This window comes from Salmo salar, chromosome ssa02 (assembly GCF_905237065.1).
Source record: "Salmo salar chromosome ssa02, Ssal_v3.1, whole genome shotgun sequence".
Lineage (NCBI taxonomy): Eukaryota > Metazoa > Chordata > Actinopteri > Salmoniformes > Salmonidae > Salmo > Salmo salar.
In genome coordinates, this window is record NC_059443.1 from 55272619 (window position 1) to 55292986 (window position 20368).

The following is a 20368-nucleotide window of genomic DNA, read 5'->3' on the forward strand; positions in this document are numbered from 1 at the left end:
TGCCCTGTGCTCCTTCGCGGAGTCTTTCGGTGAAAAATGTACCGCAGTGTCACAGAAATACCTGCATCACCTTGTGCAGTATGGTAAAGATATTATGCCTACGGTGAAATGTGTATCTATCATGTTCACATGCTTGAAAATAGCCAATTAGCATGACAACAATGCCTTGAATACACACACAGTAAACCCACACTGGACACCGCATCTCCGAATATAGGCCTAGCAATCTTTGCTGTCGTGTTGACACAATAACAATACATTAATAACGTCAGAACAACGTTGCAAAACAACACCCAGTGATTACATTGTGTGAGTCACCGCGGTGTTAAACGGTGCCCATGGTGCAGGCTGTTGTATTTAATGCAGTGAATATTATTTACTTTGAAATTGAGCCAGTGAATCTGGAACACAGTGTTAAAAGGGGAAGTTACACACATCTACGCACGCACGCACACACACAAACACACACACGCGCCGCTGCTAATTCGTGGCCACCAATGAAAGAAAAAAATCCAAGGGAAACACTGCACACACTCTGTCAATGGGGGCCTGGTGACCACCGGTCAGCAATACAGACGTGTTATGAGGTATACATGGAAATATACAATTGTAACTTGTATTTTTTCTGGAAAATATGTTTTCGATAGACTACAGCTCTGCTTCAAGTGCTTACATGTTTACTTGAAAAACTGAAACTGATTCTAGCAGAAAATTTCAGCCCTGTCTCAAACTAGGAGAAACCATGGGTCTATCTATCCACACGCACACTCTGCTTGGTATTCCACTGTAACAGAACTACGCTTTGACTTTAAAATGTATGCCAAACAAAAACCATTGATTTCAAAGTTCAACAAACTATAAAACTATGCAGAAGGATTACTTTGAACAATTTCCACAGAAAATTAAACAAAAACGAATTGAGTGGAAGAACTGTGCAGATCAAACCGTAATGTAATTGCGGTAAAATCTCTCTCAGGTTTTTATGTGCCCACATATTCCAAAAATGATATATCTGCTCTGAATTAAGATTCAAAGATGTCAGCAGAAAAAATGGGGTGTCAGCTATGTCATGGTACCATGAGTTTGAAAAAAATCTATTTTTGTTATTGTTGTAAGTAAGTAAAGTGGATTTACACCCGGTAACAGAATTACGGTAAAGGAATTACATCATGGGTCCCTGATCTGTACTACACAGAAATGCATAATTATGGATATGAATGTCATTCTCTGTTTGGACATCACAGCACAGCAGAACATAGTAGAGTACAGTAGATTACAGTACAGTACAATACAGTACGTTAGAGTATAATACAGTACAGTAGAGCACAATACAGTACAGTAGAGTACATTACAGTAGAGTTCAGTACAGCAAAGCAGAGTAAGGTAGAGTTCAGTACAGTGCAGTAGAATACAGTACAGTAGAGTATAGTTCAGTAGAGTATATTGTATACTGTACTATACTCAACTTTTCTTTAGTGTTCTATATTGTACTGTACTATTGTATTGAACAGTACTCTGCTGTGCTCTACTCACTGTACTGTAGTTTACTGTCCTGCACTGTACTGTACTGTGCTAGCCAAACTTGTGAAACATACTCCTATGATAGGTTCAGATTTGGTCCAGTCCGGTCCGTCCTTTGACATTAACATCTAAAGCCAAGGCGGACTGACCAAACTTCATCTACTTTTCAACATCCATGAACGTCCGGTGTAGGTTGGTGCTCAGCAGTGAGGATGCTGGTTAAGTTAAATGGAGAGAGAGGGGGCTCATGGGTAGGTGTCACTAACAACTGGGAGAGGTGACAATAACTGGAGAGTGAGAGATAGAGGTAGATAGCGGGAGAGAGAGAGGCAGGGGTTGTCCAGACTCAGACTGTTTAAACACTGTTGGTTTGACCACTAGACAACAGGAAGACAAAGAAAGTTAACAGCTGAACATTACAAACAGTATGCCAGTGGAAGGGAGAACAGTAGCAGGTGACCCAACTGTGGTTTGTGACTGTTATGATTTCCCATTGTAGCCAATTAGGTTGCAGAATTTCCATTATAGATTTTTTTGGTCATTTTGGTAAACAAATTGAGTTGAATCACTTAATAATTTATAAACAACATTTCTATCATTAAAATTACTATAACTAATTGGTATGTCTACCATTACGTGTTACTTCTCAGAACTCGCATTATCCTCGCTCCACATGAAGGAGAGAAATTAGAAAATGATCATACAGATATGTGGGTTGTTGGTAACGGTATTACAAGGCAATGTTTCTTAAACGTGCAAAAGGTAAACAACATCTCCAAAACAAAATATACGTTTTGATATCAGTTGCCAGGGGTATTTACGTCAACATGATTGTATTTTGATGTATAGTACCAGTGAAAAGTTTGGACACACCCAGTCATTCAAGGGTTTTTCTTTATTTCCTACAGTCTTGAAGGAGTTCCCATATATGCTGAGCACTTGTTGGCTGCTTTTTCTTCACTCTCTGCGGTCCAATTCATCTCAAACCATATACATTTGTTTGAGGTTGGGTGATTGTCAGGTCATCTGATGCAACACTCCATCACTCTCCTTGGTCAAATAGCCCTTAAACAGCCAGGAGGTGTGTTGGGTCATTGTCCTGTTGAAAAACAAATGATAGTCCCACTAAGGGCAAAGGAGATGGGATGGTGTATCTCTGCAGAATGTTGTGGTAGCCTTGCTGGATAAGTGTGCCTTGAATTCTAAATAGCTCACCGACAGTGTCACCAGAAAGCACCACCACACCATCACACCTCCTCCTCCATGCTTCACGGTGGGAACCACACATGCAGAGATCATCCGTTCACCTACTCTGTTTCTCACAAAGACACGATGGTTGGAACCAAAAATCTCAAATTTGAACTCATCAGACCAAAGGACAGATTTCCACCAGGTCTAATGTCCATTGCTCGTGTTTCTTGGCCCAAGCAAGTCTCCTCTTATTATTGGTGACCATAAGCAGTGATTACTTTGCAGCAATTTGACCATGAAGGACTGATTCACACCGTCTCCTCTGAACAGTTGATGTTGAGATGTGTCTATTACTTGAACTCTGTGAAGCATTTATTTGGGCTGCAATTTCTGAGGCTGGTAACTCTAATGAACTTATCCTCTGCAGCAGAGGTAACTCTGGGTCTTCCTTTCCTGTGGCGGTCCTCATGAGAGCCAGTTTCATCATAGTGCTTGATGGTTTTTGCGACTGCAATTGAAGAAACTTTAAAAGTTGTTGAAATTTTCTACATTGACTGACTGACCTCCATTTCTTAAAGAAATGATGAACTGTCGTTTCTCTTGGCTTATTTGAGCTGTTCTTGTCTTGCCATAATATGGACTTGGTCTTTTACTAAATAGGGCTATCTTCTGTATACCACCCCTACATTGTCACAGCACAACTGATTGGCTCAAACGCATTAAGAAGGAAAGAAATTCCACACATTAACTTTTAACAAGGCACACCTGTTAATTGAAATGCATTCCAGGTGACTACCTCATGAAGCTGGTTGAGAGAATGCCAAGAGTGTGCAAAGCTGTCATCAAGGCAAAGGGTGGCTACTTTGAAGAATCTCAAATATAGAATATATTTCCATTTGTTTAACACTTTTTTGGTCACTACATGATTCCATGTGTGTTATTTCATAGTTTTGATGTCTTCACTATTATTCTACAATGAAGAAAATAGTAAAAATAAAGAAAACCCCTTGAATGAGTAGGTGTGTGTCATGTCCTGACCATAGAAAGCTGTTATTTTCTATGGTAGAGTAGGTCAGGGCGTGACAGTTTTTTTCTAGGTTAGATTTTCTATGTTGGGTTGTTCTAATTTTGTATTTCTATGTTGGGCTTTGTTTGGGATGATCTCCAATTAGAGGCAGCTGGTCATCGTTGTCTCTAATTGGAGGTCGGTCATATTTAAGTTGGTGTTTGTCCCACCTGGGTTTGTGGGAGATTATAATTTTGAGTAGTGTATGTATGTTTCACCTCTGCATCACGGTTTGTTGTTTTTTTGTCATTTAGTTTATTTATGTATTGCATAGTTTCACAGTATAAATAAAATGTGGAACGACACACACGCTGCACTTTGGTCCGCTCCTTCCTACGACAACCGTGACAGTGTGTGCAAACTTTTGACTGGTACTGTATTTCTGATACCTTTTAAGACTTTTTCTGGTATATTTTCTAAGACCCCTTTTACATCTTTTTCTCCATGAATAAAAGCCTTTACTTATGCCAAGTTTTTAAGATGAAAAATGTATCTATGCCTTCATTTCCCAAAAACATAGACTCTTAGCTTTCATTTGACACCCAATTTGATATGTTCGTACGTACTTCACATGTTGGTGCTCGTGGGTCCTTTTACATGGAAATGCCCTGGGCTCTCACTGGCCTTCAGCTCTTCTACTAATGGTCCCTGAGCTCAGACAGTGGCAGGATTTAACACTCACTAGACTGGCAAAGCCCAAGGCAGAACTGTTAGTGCTTTAGAGCGGGTGTAGGGAATCAGTGAGTTACCATGTCACCATTTTTCCTTGATTCCAAGAAATAGTTATTACCCAATTTCTCAGTATTCCCCATAGCCATTACTTTACCATGCTGCTTCTAGTTCAATTACGTGCCCTTACATTTCTGAGAGGGTAAACTGGCCTTTAATTCTGCTTATATTTCTTGGTTTTCCATCTCAGCTCCCAAACAACACTTGGTGGCTTTTGGAACAACAGAAATGATTGATGCCTCTCACCCATCAACAGAGGCACAGCTATATCTATTAACTTCTACTTAACAACAATTCCATAGTGAGCTTTTGTCTCCATAGTGTTGATAGTGTGTTCAGCAATGTGTGTCTTGAAGACTGGTATTGAGGGTATTTAACCTTCGTTGCTGTTCTGTGTTCTCTCTTGACAGACACATACACAAGGCTTGTCAAACAGACACACACCCTGCATATCGGGCAGACAAACACACACACACACACACACACACACACACACACACACACACACACACACACACACACACACACACATACACACACATTGTTTTGAAAGACCGATTAACCAACACAGTCCGTCTTCTATACCTGTCTCTCCACTTGTGATTACGGCCTTTGAGAAAACACAAAGGCTTTCGGGGGGAAAAGAGCGGTGGTGATGCATTGTGGCCATTATTGAAATGATTAATGCTGTCTAAAACTCTATTGTGACATGTCATTTATTTAGTTATTTACATTCATACAAAACATTCATGTCAAAAACAAGCATTCAGAATTCGGGCTTTGTCTGTTCTGACAAGTTCTATCAGTTTTCAGCATGTTCAGAAATACACATGATGTTTACATTAATCTCACATTTTATACCAGTACCCACTTTCGACAGATAATGTCAGATGTGTAAATTGCTCTGTGGTGTCGTGTTAAAATGTGCTCCTTATTTCAGATGCCACATCCGTGTGATTGACACCTTCGGGACAGAGCCGGCCTACAACCATGAGGACTACGCCACCCTGCACGGCTACAGGACCAACTGGGGCTACTGGAACCTCAACTCCAGACAATACATGACCATGTTCCGTAAGTAATACATCAATATGGATTATCACTCATTAGTATTACAACACAATGGATGGTTGCAGAGACTATGATTAAAGGCCCAATCTGTACGATTTCCTGGTCTCAGATTGTTGATTCAGTCGACCGCGTTATTGGACACAAACGTCGTCATTATACTATAGCGATTCAGGGGGAGGAGTGTGAGGGTCCAAGGCAAGCACGACCCATGAAACTTTCAGCAGATATTAGGTGTTTTGGGAAGAGGGCTACAATTAGGACCTGAATATAGCCATGTGCTTGTTGGGGGCTCAATTATTATTTGCTTTTGGAAAATGGCATATTAAAAAGGTTAGTTCACTATTGTTGGATGTCAAGTCCAATACTACTTATGGGAGAGTTAGGAGGGAGAGTTAGGAGGCCATAGTGATGGGAGAGTTAGGAGGCCATAGTGATGGGAGAGTTAGGAGGCCATAGTGATGGGAGAGTTAGGAGGCCACAGTGATGGGAGAGTTAGGAGGCTACAGTGATGGGGGAGTTAGGAGGCCACAGTGATGGGGGAGTTGGGAGGCCACAGTGATGGGGGAGTTAGGAGGCCACAGTGATGGGGGAGTTAGGAGGCCACAGTGATGGGAGAGTTAGGAGGCCACAGTGATGGGAGAGTTGGGAGGCCACAGTGATGGGAGAGTTGGGAGGCCACAGTGATGGGAGAGTTGGGAGGCCACAGTGATGGGAGAGTTGGGAGGCCACAGTGATGGGAGAGTTGGGAGGCCACAGTGATGGGAGAGTTGGGAGGGAGAATTAGGAGGCCACAGTGATGGGAGAGTTAGGAGGCCACAGTGATGGGAGAGTTAGGAGGCCACAGTGATGGGAGAGTTAGGAGGGAGCGTTAGGAGGCCACAGTGATGGGAGAGTTAGGAGGGAGAGTTAGGAGGCCACAGTGATGGGAAAGTTAGGAGGCCACAGTGATGGGAGAGTTAGGAGGCCACAGTGATGGGAGAGTTAGGGGGGAGCATTAGGAGGCCACAGTGATGGGAGAGTTAGGAGGCCACAGTGATGGGAGAGTTAGGAGGCCACAGTGATGGGAGAGTTAGGAGGCCACAGTGATGGGAGAGTTAGGAGGGAGCGTTAGGAGGCCACAGTGACGGGAGCATTAGGAGGCCACAGTGATGGGAGAGTTAGGAGGGAGCGTTAGGAGGCCACAGTGATGTGAAAGTTGGGAGGCCACAGTGATGTGAGAGTTGGGAGGCCACAGTGATGTGAGAGTTGGGAGGCCACCGTGATGTGAGAGTTGGGAGGCCACCGTGATGTGAGAGTTGGGAGGCCACAGTGATGTGAGAGTTGGGAGGCCACCGTGATGTGAGAGTTGGGAGGCCACCGTGATGTGAGAGTTGGGAGGCCACCGTGATGTGAGAGTTGGGAGGCCACCGCGATGTGAGAGTTGGGAGGCCACCGTGATGTGAGAGTTGGGAGGCCACCGTGATGTGAGAGTTGGGAGGCCACCGCGATGTGAGAGTTGGGAGGCCACCGCGATGTGAGAGTTGGGAGGCCACCGCGATGTGAGAGTTGGGAGGCCACCGCGATGTGAGAGTTGGGAGGCCACCGCGATGTGAGAGTTGGGAGGCCACCGCGATGTGAGAGTTGGGAGGCCACCGCGATGTGAGAGTTGGGAGGCCACCGCGATGTGAGAGTTGGGAGGCCACCGCGATGTGAGAGTTGGGAGGCCACCGCGATGTGAGAGTTGGGAGGCCACAGTGGGACACAATAGGATTCCACCATCATAGAGCCCTGGCCTTCACTATCTGACTGGCTCTGCTTTTCATAGCATGTCATTGAGCTAACTGAGCACTTGACTTTATCCACCCTCACCCACTCCATCCTCCACAGCACCACTTAGCATCACTATATATTCTGCACCACCAGTACAGATGATCACTGATTTGTTGCTGAGAATTTTCCAGCAGAGATGGAAACGCAAACATCTGGTGTATTCAAGATTTTAAAAGGCTTCTAAAGTTTGTAATTTCCATTTAAAATGTCAGACTTGATTTGCCCTAACGAAAAATGTATCAACCCCTACAAAAAATGTCTATTAATTATAATCCACATAATAATTAACTTTTCCTGTTGCAGGATTATTTTCCTGCTGTAACAAACTGGCTCAAATTAAGGTCCTACATCTGTACCTATCCACCTGGCTATAATGCACCCACAATACAAACCAAACCGCTCAGCATTGTAATGCTATGGATACCTGCAGAATCCACCTAGGTTTAACACACCACTTAACACAACAATGCCAGTACTTTAGCATACAGACAGCTTTTAGAATAGCCACACTTACAATACCTTTTTGAATTAGCATATTAGAATCAGACTGAGGCACAGGCCATATCAATATCAGTAGCACCTCTTCGCATTTCACTGAGGATATTGTTAAGCTCAAGTTCAAATTAGATGAAGGTATACACCTGTGTGTTTACTATCTCTTCTGTATCTGTCTCAATCTTTTCCCCTGTCACTCTCCTTTCCCCTCACTCTGCCCTTTCCCACCTCTCTCTCTTTCACCCTCCTCTCCTCAGCCCACACTCCAGACAACTCGTTCATGGGCTTTGTGTCTGAGGAGCTGAACGACACAGAGAAGAGTAGCATCATGCGGAACAAGGTCAACAACATGGCCGTGGTTTACGGCAAGGAGGCCAGCATGTGGAAGGTAGGCAAAACACACACACACACGCACAATCCACACACAGAGAGACATGGGTTCAAATAATATGTATAATTTCAAATACTTTAGCTGTACTTGATTTAGCTTGCCCGATGAAATGAGATAGTCCCAAAAGTGCCCACCTAGCGCTCCAGGCCGGCTCAAGCAAACACTTAATGTACTTGAAAGATTTCCAACACTATTTCAATCCAGGTCTGCGTGCAGAGAGATAATTATCCCACTGACATAGAAAGTTATACTTAGTCAGGTAAAGTGCCGGGGGGGGGGGGTCAAATCTTTTTAGATTCTTGTAGAGCCATTCAAATTCCCTTCATGAATAAAGCATATCTGATCTTTAATCTAGAGCTGCTTTATGTCATCCAGCTCATACTCTAAATTGCACCCGTATATCCCTGTGCTCTTAGAATGAATACTTAGGCATTTGGATTGATATGGATGTGACGTTTAAAAACATATGGATGAGCTGGTTAAGAAGCTAAGATTTAAAGTTGGCTTTTTCTATAGAAACAGATTGTGCCTTTCTCTAAGCAGTAGGAAGCAGATTATTCAGTCAACCTTTTATCCGTTCTTGATTATGGTGATGTTATTTATCAACTACTACTCTTAAACCTTTGGATGCCATCTACCATGGTGCCCTTCGTTTTGTTACAGGCGACAGTTTTGATACTTGTCACTGTATCCTGGATCAAAAGGTTGGCTGGACTTTGCTAAAGACCCTTAGATCTCTACATTACTCCCTTTTTCTTTCCAAGGCTATACTTTATAAACTTTCGTCTTATCTAACTTTGCTGTTGAAGTACAGACACCTGAGTTGCCTAATCCGTTCACAGGATTGGTTAACTCTTGAGGTTCCTAGTGTCTCCACCGAGCTCGCTAAATCTGCTTTCAGTTTTAATGCACTGTATTGCTGGAACAAAATTCTGAAAACGGTTAATCTTGATATTCTGGTGCCGTTCGGGCAATTTAAGGTATTGATTGGGGATTTATTTGTGGAGGAATATAAATGTTTTTCTGTGATCTGTGATATTTTATTTGTGCTTTGCATGACTGAGTTTTTGCATTTTAATGTGTGATACAGTATACAGCATATATACTGAACAAAATGTGAAAGCAACATGTAAAGTTTTGGTCCCATGTTTTATGAGCTGAAATAAAAGTTCCCAGAAATGTTCCATATGCACAAAAAGCTTATTTCTCTCACATGCTGTGCACAAATTTGTTTACATCCCTGTAAGTGAGCATTTATCCTTTGCCAAGATAATCCACCCACCTGACAGATGTGGCATTTCAAGAAGCTTTTTAAACAGCATGATCATTACACAGCTGCATCTTGTGCTGGGGACAGTTAAAAGGCCACTCTAAAATGTGTAGTGTTGTCACACAACACAATGCCACAGATGTCTCAAGTTTTGAGGGAGTGTGCAATTGGCATGCTGACTGCAGGAATCTCCACCAGAGCTGTTTCCAGAGAATTGAATGTTGATTTCTCTACCATAAGCCGCATCCAACGTCATTTTAGAGAATTTGGCAGTATGTCCAACCGGCCTCACAACCGCAGACCATGTGTAACCACGCCAGCCCAGGTCCTCCACATCCAGCTTCTTTACCTGATGGATCGTCTGAGACAGCTGATGAAACAGGAAATATTTCTGTTTGTAACAAACCCTTTAATGGGGAAAAATTCACTCTGATTGGCTGGGCCTGGCTCCCCAGTGGGTGGGCCTTGTGCCCACGCCCACCCATGGCTGCGCCACCCCTTCCCAGTCATGTGAAGTCCATAGATTAGGTACTAATGAATTTATTTCAATTGACTGATTTCCTTATATGAACTGTAACTCAGTAAAGTCTACGCAATTGTTGCATGTTGCGTTTATATTTTTGTTCAATATACACTGCTCAAAAAAATAAAGGGAACATTTAAACAACACAATGTAACTCCAAGTCAATCACACTTCTGTGAAATCAAACTGTCCACTTAGGAAGCAACACTGATTGACAATACATTTCACATGCTGTTGTGCAAATGGAATAGACAACAGGTGGAAATTATAGGCAATTAGCAAGACACCCCCAATAAAGGAGTGGTTGTGCAGGTGGGGACCACAGACCACTTCTCAGTTCCTATGCTTCCTGGCTGATGTTTTGGTCACTTTTGAATGCTGGCAGTGCTTTCACTCTAGTGGTAGCATGAGACGGAGTCTACAACCCACACAAGTGGCTCAGGTAGTGCAGCTCATCTATGGATGGCACATCAATGCGAGCTGTGGCAAGAAGGTTTGCTGTGTCTGTCAGCGTAGTGTCCAGGGCATGGAGGCGCTACCAGGAGACAGGCCAGTACATCAGGAGACGTGGAGGAGGCCGTAGGAGGGCAACAACCCAGCAGCAGGACCGCTACCTCTGCCTTTGTGCAAGGAGGAGCAGGAGAAGCACTGCCAGAGCCCTGCAAAATGACCTCCAGCAGGCCACGAATGTGCATGTGTCTGCTCAAACGGTCAGAAACAGACTCCATGAGGGTGGTATGAGGGCCCGACGTCCACAGGTGGGGGTTGTGCTTACAGCCCAACACCGAGCAGGACGTTTGGCATTTGCCAGAGAACACCAAGATTGGAAAATTCACCACTGGCGCCCTGTGCTCTTCACAGATGAAAGCAGGTTCACACTGAGCACGTGACAGACGTAACAGAGTCTGGAGACGCCGTGGAGAACGTTCTGCTGCCTGCAACATCCTCCAGCATGACCGGTTTGGCGGTGGGTCAGTCATGGTGTGGGGTGGCATTTCTTTGGGGGGCCGCACAGCCCTCCATGTGCTCGCCAGAGGTAGCCTGACTGCCATTAGGTACCGAGATGAGATCCTCAGACCCCTTGTGAGACCATATGCTGGTGCGGTTGGCCCTGGGTTCCTCCTAATGCAAGACAATGCTAGACCTCATGTGGCTGGAGTGTGTCAGCAGTTCCTGCAAGAGGAAGGCATTGATGCTATGGACTGGCCCGCCCGTTCCCCAGACCTGAATCCAATTGAGCACATCTGGGACATCATGTCTCGCTCCATCCACCAATGCCACGTTGCACCACAGACTGTCCAGGAGTTGGTGGATGCTTTAGTCCAGGTCTGGGAGGAGATCCCTCAGGAGACCATCTGCCACCTCATCAGGAGCATGCCCAGGCGTTGTAGGGAGGTCATACAGGCACGTGGAGGCCACACACACTACTGAGCCTCATTTTGACTTGTTTTAAGGACATTACATCAATGTTGGATCAGCCTGTAGTGTGGTTTTCCACTTTAATTTTGAGTGTGACTCCAAATCCAGACCTCCATGGGTTGATAAATTGGATTTCCATTGATTATTTTTGTGTGATTTTGTTGTCAGCACATTCAACTATGTAAAGAAAAAAGTATTTAATAAGATTATTTCTTTCATACAGATCTAGGATGTGTTGTTTAAGTGTTCCCTTTATTTTTTTGAGCAGTATAATATATATATATATATATATATACAGTACCAGTCATACGTTTTTTATTTTTACTATTTTCTACATTGTAGAATAATAGTGAAGACATCAAAACGATGAAATTCCCCACATGGAATCATGTAGTAACCAAAAAAGTGTTAAACAAATGAAAATAGATTTTAGATTTTAGATTCTTCAGAGTAGCCACCCTTTGTCTTGATGACAGCTTTGCACACTCTTGGCATTCTCTCAACCAGCTTCACCTGGAATGCTTTTCCAACAGTCTTGAAGGAGTTCCCACATATGCTGAGTACTTTTCGGCTGCTTTTCCTTCACTCTGCGTTCCAACTCATCCCAAACCATCTCAATTGGGTCGGGTGATTGTGGAGGCCAGGTCATCTGATGCAGCACTCCATCACTCTCCGTCTTGGTCAAAAGTCCTTACACAGCCTGGAGGTGTGTTGGGTCATTGTCCAGTTGAAAAACAAATAATAGTCCCACTAAGCACAAACCAGATGGGATGGCGTATCACTGCAGAATGCTGTGGTAGCCATGCTGGTTAAGTGTGCCTTGAACTCTGTTTCTCACAAAGACACGATGGTTGGAACCAAAAATCTCAAATTTGGACTCAGACCAATCCGCCAGTCTAATGTCCATTGCTTGGGTTTCTTGGCCCAAGCAAGTCTCTTCTTCTTATTGGTGTCCTTTAGTAGTGTTTTCTTTGCAGCAATACAACCATGACGGCCTGATTCACGCAGTCTCCTCTGAACAGTTGATGTTGAGATGTGTCTGTTACTTGAACTCTGTGAAGCATTTATTTGGGCTGCAATTTCTGAGGCTGGTAACTCTATTGAACTTATCCTCTGCAGCAGAGGTCTTCTTTTCCTGTGGCGGTCCTCATGAGAGCCAGTTTCATCATAGCGCTTGATGGTTTTTGCAACTGCACTTGAAGAAACGTTCACATTTTCAGCATTGACTGACCTTCATGTCTTAAAGTAATGATGGACTGTCATTTCTCTTTGCTTATTTGACATGTTCTTGCCATAATATGGACTTGGTCTTTTACCAAATAGGGCCATCTTCTGTATATCACCCCTACCTTGTCACAGCATAACTGATTGGCTCAAACGCATTAAGAAAAAAATTAATTACACACTGTGAGTTCCCATTAACTTTTAACAAGGCACACCTGTTAATTGAAATGCATTCCAGGTGACTATTTCATTCTTGCCAAGAATGCCAAGAGTGTGCAAAGCTGTCCACAAGGCAAATGGTGTCTACTTTGAAGAATCTCAAATATAAAATATATTTTCATTTGTTTAACACTTGTTTGGTTACAACATTATTCAATATGTGTTATTTCAAAGTTTTGATGTTTTCACTATTATTCTACAAAATAGAAAAAAAGAAAGAAAAACCCTTGAATGTGTAGGTGTTCTTAAACTTTTGACCGGTAGTGTTTAAGAACACCTACTCATTCAAGGGTTTTTCTTTATTTTTCTATATAGATTTGTGTATATATACTTATATATATATATATATATATATATATATATATATATATATATATATATAGTATATATATATATATATATGTGTTGTGTGTGTGTTATATTGAACAAAAATATAAACGCAACATGCAACAATTTCAACGGTTTTACTGAGTTACAGTTCATATAATGAAATCAGTCAATTGAAATAAATATATATATATATATATACAGTGCATTCGGAAAGTATTCAGACGCATTTACTTTTTCCACATTTTGTTACGTTACAGCCTTATTCTAAAATAGATTTTTCTCATCAATCTACACACAATGACAAAGCAAAAACAGATTTTTAGACAAACCGTCCAATAGACACATGGAGACTCACAGACAGACTCAATATGGATGAGAAGCATACCGTGTTAAATCAGCTCATTTCCATTTGCTACGGTCAAGAACAAGAGGTTTAATCAATGTAAACTACTAGAGAGGTTACAATCTTATCCACATTCACATCCTCATCCACACTATGTTACCACACCCCTCCTAAACACTCACACACTTCTCACTCCCCCCGGCATACACCACAGAGATGTAACCAATAGCGCAGAGCTGTTAACTGCATAACAGATAAAACGATTGACATGCCATGTATCTACCATCTGTAGAAGATATTACATCTGGCACACATAGCCGCACGTGGATACATTTAACGGAGTCGTACAGCTTTCATTTGCAGCCCAATTTCCTTTCAAAAGCAGCCTGGTTGCTCACAGTGCATATTCGATGAGGGAGAGACTCGACCTGGATGTTGTTTAAAGACACGGCTTAGCTGTAGCTTTGTTCCCTCTCTGCCTCAGTTGGCGAGCGGCAATTCCCGTGGCTTTTTATTCAGTGGTTTAGTCTTGTATCTCAAGGCGAGACAGAAGATGTTTTAGAAACAGTGTGTGAATATTGGGCAATTGCCGCTTTATTGGAACATAAGGAGGAAAATGTAATACATGACAGAGTTGAATATTTGTTTGTTCTTTCTCTTGTCTTTCCTCTTCTCGATTCCCTATTCCCTTCCGTATGCTTCTCCCCTCTCTTCTTTGACACTCCTTTCGACACTTCTCTTCTCTCCTATCCCCTCCTCTCTTCCTCCCATGCGTCTCTCCGTTGCATCTTGGTGGATGATATATTCTACTACAGCTCCAGGTAAGACTCTTCTCAGTCGAATACACCAGCCCTGTTCCCTCTCTTTTAAACCTCGGTTCATACATTCAGTTCATCGTTTCCTCCATGATCACACGTCTATGAATACACAATACAGACTCTTGTGAATGTCAGTTTGACCTAGCATAAAGCTGCTATCACAATGCCTTCCTTTGCCTTTTCTTTTATACATGTTTTATTTAGAGATAATGGTGAATTGACAAGACATAAGTGGTTTGAATAGTCCACTGCTAATCTTAGCATGCAGCTGTCTGTGATGAGAAAGAGAGATGAATTATTGGACTGGGAGCTGTTTGGTGCCACAGATGTCTTTCTGAATATTGAATACCGGGCGAGCGACTAGGACATCTGGTCCAATCAAATATACTGGAGCAGACCCAGACTTCACGTGCCCATTTTATGAAGTAGTGGTTCTATCTATCTCAATGCTCTCGAAACAGTTGTTTTTTTGGTGGGTTAACTTCTGCTGTCTCTCTTTCTGCCGCTTGAGACAATTTGTTCGAACAAATCGATAGTTCTTGCTTGCGCTATGTGGTGTTGGGCTTAGTCGTATCATGGAGACATGAGTAGAGGAGAGGTGTGTGCTGGGTTTTAAGGGATAGTACTAGTATTGATTTGTGAAATGTTAACCTTGTGAGTCGGGCCTGTGAGGCAGGCTAAAGCCGTAAACAGTATTGTGATGACTCCATCTCGTATTCCAATGGGCATAGGGGGTTTCTTGTGATTTTTGCCTGGGATATCGCTCCTTGTCTTGGCAACCAGCCTCCTCAAAATCAGGAGTGTTGGAGAGGGAGAGATGAGGAGTGAGTTGAGAGGTAGAAAGAGAGATGGTAACGGTTAGAGGGAAATTGTGAGTATGGAGAGAGGAAGATAGAGTTATGTAGAGGCCTGCAGGTGCTGTGTGTTTTTGGAGCCAGTATATTCATGCCACCCCCCCCCCCGAATTGGTGGAATGGTATCAAGCACATGTTTTCCATGTGTTTGATGCCATTCCATTCACCCACTTTACAGCCATTATTATGAGCCGTCCTCCCCTGTATGTTCACCCTGAAGAAGGCACAGTGATGCCGAAACGTTGGTTTACCAAATAAATTATTGGGAACTTGTATATAGAGTGCACAATTATCTTTATTTATTTTTATAGCCTACTCGCCGTTAGTCAGCACCTTTTCCTACTTTTTGGGGTGTTTTTGGGCAGCCTTTAGTTATTATGCTCCCAGCTTCTGGAATTGCCTGCCAGAGAACCTGAGGTAGGCCGAAACTGTGGACAAAATTTAAAACGCCTCTTTTTAGCTTTGCTTTTCCTTGGGGGGCTTTTTAGTCATTTAGTTCTTGTCATTCTTTTGTTCTGCATCTTATGTTTGTTGTGTAGTAAATATTTCAGCTTTTATTTCCATCTGGGTTTTTTTCGTTGCTGTGAAATACATTGCGTTGCATTCCATGTGTGAAATGTGCTGTATAAATGAAGCTTGATTTGATCACTTTTTTGGGTGTGCGCCAGCTCGTTATTACACTACCTCCAGCACAGACACACACTCCTCCTCACACACATCCAAGAGCCATGTCTCTTCCTCTTCTCTTGTTCTCTCTCGTTCTCTCTTTACAGTGCCTCAACAGCAAGACATCCAGTTCACTTGACTTGAAACCCAGTCAAACAAGCTCAAGCCCACCACACAAAGTTCAGGTTGACTGCTATTGTATAAATAACCTTTCATCTTCCCTGAGTCCCGGTCGTTTTTCACTCTCTTGTAACCCAACCTTGATCTATATGGATTGATTCCTAAGAATAGAGTCCAGGTTAGATAATTAGCATTACGAATGTGGCCCAGGTCTGGCTCAGTCAAGCCAGGTTAAGGATTAGCTAGCCTGGGCTAAGCCTGGGTTACATCCGTGTGTTTGCGTCTGTGTGTATGTGGTTCTCTCTCTGTTTCGTTGGCTCTAATTCATAGTGTCTGGTGCACTCAGAGCGTTGGCTAATCTCCTAATTGGCTGGGAAAATCCTCAGAGGAAACCATCTATCGCAGCAGCCAACCAATTACAGCACAGCCTACAGGGCGAGCACACAATAGAACAGGGATACAGTAAGCTTCTTAACATCCAGGAAGCAGGACGTCAATAAGTAGACTTGGGCTGTGGTTGATTCACATTGAGGGGGTGGGGGGGGGGTTGTTTTGTTTTTCAGACGTGGAGGCTAGCTATGAAAGGGTGCCCATGTTTAAACACACACAGGTGAAGAGCATGGACGCACACACACAAACATACATACATGAATGCCCTCACACACACTCTCACACATCTATCACCTCAAAATGCATCCCCTTATTTTGTCAACATCTTTGCACTTCTCTCACCCACATGAAAAACCCAAAGCCTCCATATCCACTTAAGATGCACTATTGGGTTTAAAGGTTGTGCCTCTCAGAAGAAAGACATACTGTTGCTTCGGCACATGAATGCACTGTATAGAATCTGCCAGAAAGCACATCTGTTATTGTGCGTAGATGTGGTTTGCTTGTATGCCACAATAGATATGTGTACTCCCTATTTATAATCTATTCATTTCAATGTATGGGCATAATCTATTCATTTCAATGTATGGGCACAATCTATTAATTTCAATGTATGGGCATAATCTATTCATTTCAATGTACGGGCACAATCTATTCATTTCAATGTATGGGCACAATCTATTCATTTCAATGTATGGGCATAATCTATTCATTTCAATGTATGGGCATAATCTATTCATTTCAATGTATGGGCACAATCTACTCATTTCAATGTATGGGCACAATCTATTCATTTCAATGTATGGGCAAAATCTATTCATTTCAATATACAGGCACAATCTATTCATTTCCATGTGTGGGCATAATCTATTCATTTCAATGTATGGGCATAATCTATTCATTTCAATGTATGGTCATAATCTATTCATTTCAATGTATGGGCATAACCTATTCATTTCAATGTATGGGCATAATCTATTCATTTCAATGTATGGGCACAATCTATTCATTTCAATGTATGGGCATAATCTATTCATTTCAATGTATGGGCACAATCTATTCATTTCAATGTACAGGCATAATCTATTAATTTCAATGTATATGCATAATCTATTCATTTCCATGTATGGGCTCAATCTATTCATTTCCATGTATGGGCATAATCTATTCATTTCAATGTATGGGCAGGCTTGCTGTTTTACAGTCTTTAATCCTAAAGCCCCATTACTGCATGATGGAACGGCGGGACTATGAAGACACACCCACAGACACACTCTAACACACACATTCATACTATTATTATTATTTGTTTTGTATTATTGTTTGTTTATTGTTGTATATGAAATGCGTGTGACTGTCTTTGTCCATCAGTGTATCAGTGTTTTGTTACTTGTCATGTTTTGTGTTTTTGTGGAACCCAGGAAGAGTAGCTGATGCTTCAGCAAAAGCCAATGGGCATCCGAATAAACCACTGAATAAACCAATCAGATAGGTAGAGACGTGTGAGAGCTCCACAGATAGGTCAGGGAGAGGGATGTCATAGCAGCCAGTAAGGAGATGAGTGGAACCGGCTGTCACAGGCTGGCTAATGCTATGCTCTGCTGCTGCTGCCCTCTGGGTGCCTGGGGTGGCACTGGCAGTCTGCCAGTATTTTTTCCCTGCGTCCTTACATGGACGCCTCGCTCCTCGCTCTCTGGCGCCGGGAAGAGACGCTAGGGGCCAAATGTGTGTGATGAGATAGAGAGGGATTTAGAGAAAGGGTGTGTGTGTGCACGCACGTGTGCGGGAAGCCATGCCAGATCCCTAGCACTTCACCTCATTCATATTGACGGCCCGCGACAGTGCGGCACTGTGTGTCTCTTTGGGTTTTCTAAAGGGGTCCGTCACATTAAATTCCCTGCGCTCACTAACAGGCAATGGCTTTGCCTCTCTCTGTGTGAAGATGATAACGTTGACACAGCACACACACACTCACTCACTCACTCAGTCAGTGAATTCACAACCACTCATACACACACATAAACACTCATAGTGCATTATCACGCGTACACACAAACTAACACACACACACTAACACACACACTCATTGCCACTTATATGTACACTCATAAACAACCACACACACAGCCATTAACACATCACCTCTAATCACGTCATTCTCTCTGTCTCTCCTTCCCTCTCCAGCTCTCCCCTCGCACTTGCTCCTCCACTTTCTCCCTCAAACTCAACCCACTCCCTCTCTCACTCTCTCCACATTTACATTTACATTTTAGTCATTTAGCAGACGCTCTTATCCAGAGCGACTTACAGTTATGCATTCATACAATTTCATACATTTTTTTCTGTGCTGGCCCCCCTTGGGAATCGAACCCACAACCCTGGTGTTGCAAACACCATGCTCTACCAACTGAGCTACAGGGAGTAGCTCAGTCCCTTTCCTTTCCTTTCTCACTCACTCATGACATTTTCCATCGTCCCACTTCCTCTCCTCGCTCATCAACTCCCCATTCACTTTCTTACATTCTTTCTCTCTCTCTCTCTCTCTCTCCTCCTCCTTGTCTATCAGCAGGGTAAGGAAGGTTTCCTCCAGATCCTCCACAGGTACATGGAGGTCCACGGGACGGTGTACTACGAAACCCAGCGGCCCCCCGAGGTGCCTGCCTACGTCAAGAACCACGGCCTGCTGCCCCAGCACGAGCTGCAGACGCTGCTCCGCAAGGCCAAGGTACTGGAACACACACACACTAGACGATAAACCAACATACACAAGAGGTAACACACAACAGATGTGGGATCTTAATTGGATCACCCTGTTGCAGGATAACTTTCCTGCAATGCAGGAAATGTAAGTGTATTTGAGGTTTAAAAAGGCTTCTTAAGTTTGTAATTTCCACTTTGAAATTCAGGCTTGATTTTCAGTTACGGATGTATCAATGTATCAACCCCTACAAACAATGTCCAATCATTAGAATCCTCATAATTCATATTTCCTGTTGCTGCAGGGTTATTTTCCTGCTGTAACAAACTGGCTCAAATTAAGTTCCTAGATCTGTACATGCGCAAACACATTCAGGCACCATGCACGCACACATAATGCACACACACAACACACACACACACTAGTTCCACACACACTAGTGTTGCACCAGCACTAACTACAACAGCATCTACGCAAGGCCAACACAGAGTTACCTTCCAGTCCCTGGTATATCTGTAAATGGCAGCATTTTCAATTGACAAGCATTAATAAAATAACTGATGGTTATCCTAACTAGTATCATCTTCGTCTCCTCCACCAGCTCTTCATCGGGTTTGGTTTCCCCTACGAAGGGCCCGCCCCTCTGGAGGCCATAGCCAATGGGTGCATCTACCTGCAGCCCAAGTTCCACCCACCCCACAGCTCGCTCAATCACGAGTTCTTCAGAGGGAAGCCAACGTCTAGAGAGGTGAGCTCCCATTGGTCAACACCGTATCTAGTACTGTACCACTCTTCAATTGAAAATTAACCAATGAAATTCAACAAACTACCAACATTCCCGATTGTACACCAAATGTGCCACTTATACATCACAGAATATTGCTTTAAACTGGAAGGTTCTACTAATTCTATACTCCACCCCTCTCAGGTGTCGTCCCAGCACCCGTATGCAGAGCAGTACATCGGGCGGCCCCACGTCATGACAGTAGACTACAACAACTCCCAGGAGTTTGACTCTGCCATCAGAGAGATCATGAGTACCAAGGTACAGTTATTTCATTATGTATTTCTTGACTCATTGGTTTCTTTGGCAGTGACCAAACACACTATGTTGCACCAGGGAAGGATTGTACAACCATATAACGAGTCTGACGAGCCAGACGCAAACAAAATACTGCTTTCTCGGGAACAGGCCCAGATCCCCGTGATTTGCGTGAAGAG

At 43.2% G+C, this 20368-nt stretch overlaps 1 protein-coding gene across 2 annotated transcripts in view; it reads left to right on the top strand.

Moving 5' to 3' along the window:
• LOC106588199 (alpha-1,6-mannosylglycoprotein 6-beta-N-acetylglucosaminyltransferase B) overlaps nucleotides 1-20368 on the top strand; it is a 162913-nt gene that overhangs the window by 130872 nt on the left and 11673 nt on the right. Inside the window, exons 10-15 of one of the 2 annotated variants that reach the window (XM_014176958.2) lie at nucleotides 5448-5581; nucleotides 8140-8270; nucleotides 14417-14422; nucleotides 19016-19174; nucleotides 19749-19895; nucleotides 20076-20192. In XM_014176958.2, coding sequence (XP_014032433.1) covers nucleotides 5448-5581; nucleotides 8140-8270; nucleotides 14417-14422; nucleotides 19016-19174; nucleotides 19749-19895; nucleotides 20076-20192 — 694 coding nt within the window. Of the gene's footprint in view, nucleotides 1-5447; nucleotides 5582-8139; nucleotides 8271-14416; nucleotides 14423-15941; nucleotides 15945-19015; nucleotides 19175-19748; nucleotides 19896-20075; nucleotides 20193-20368 lie in introns of both variants that reach the window. The other variant, XM_014176968.2, reaches the window with a different exon arrangement.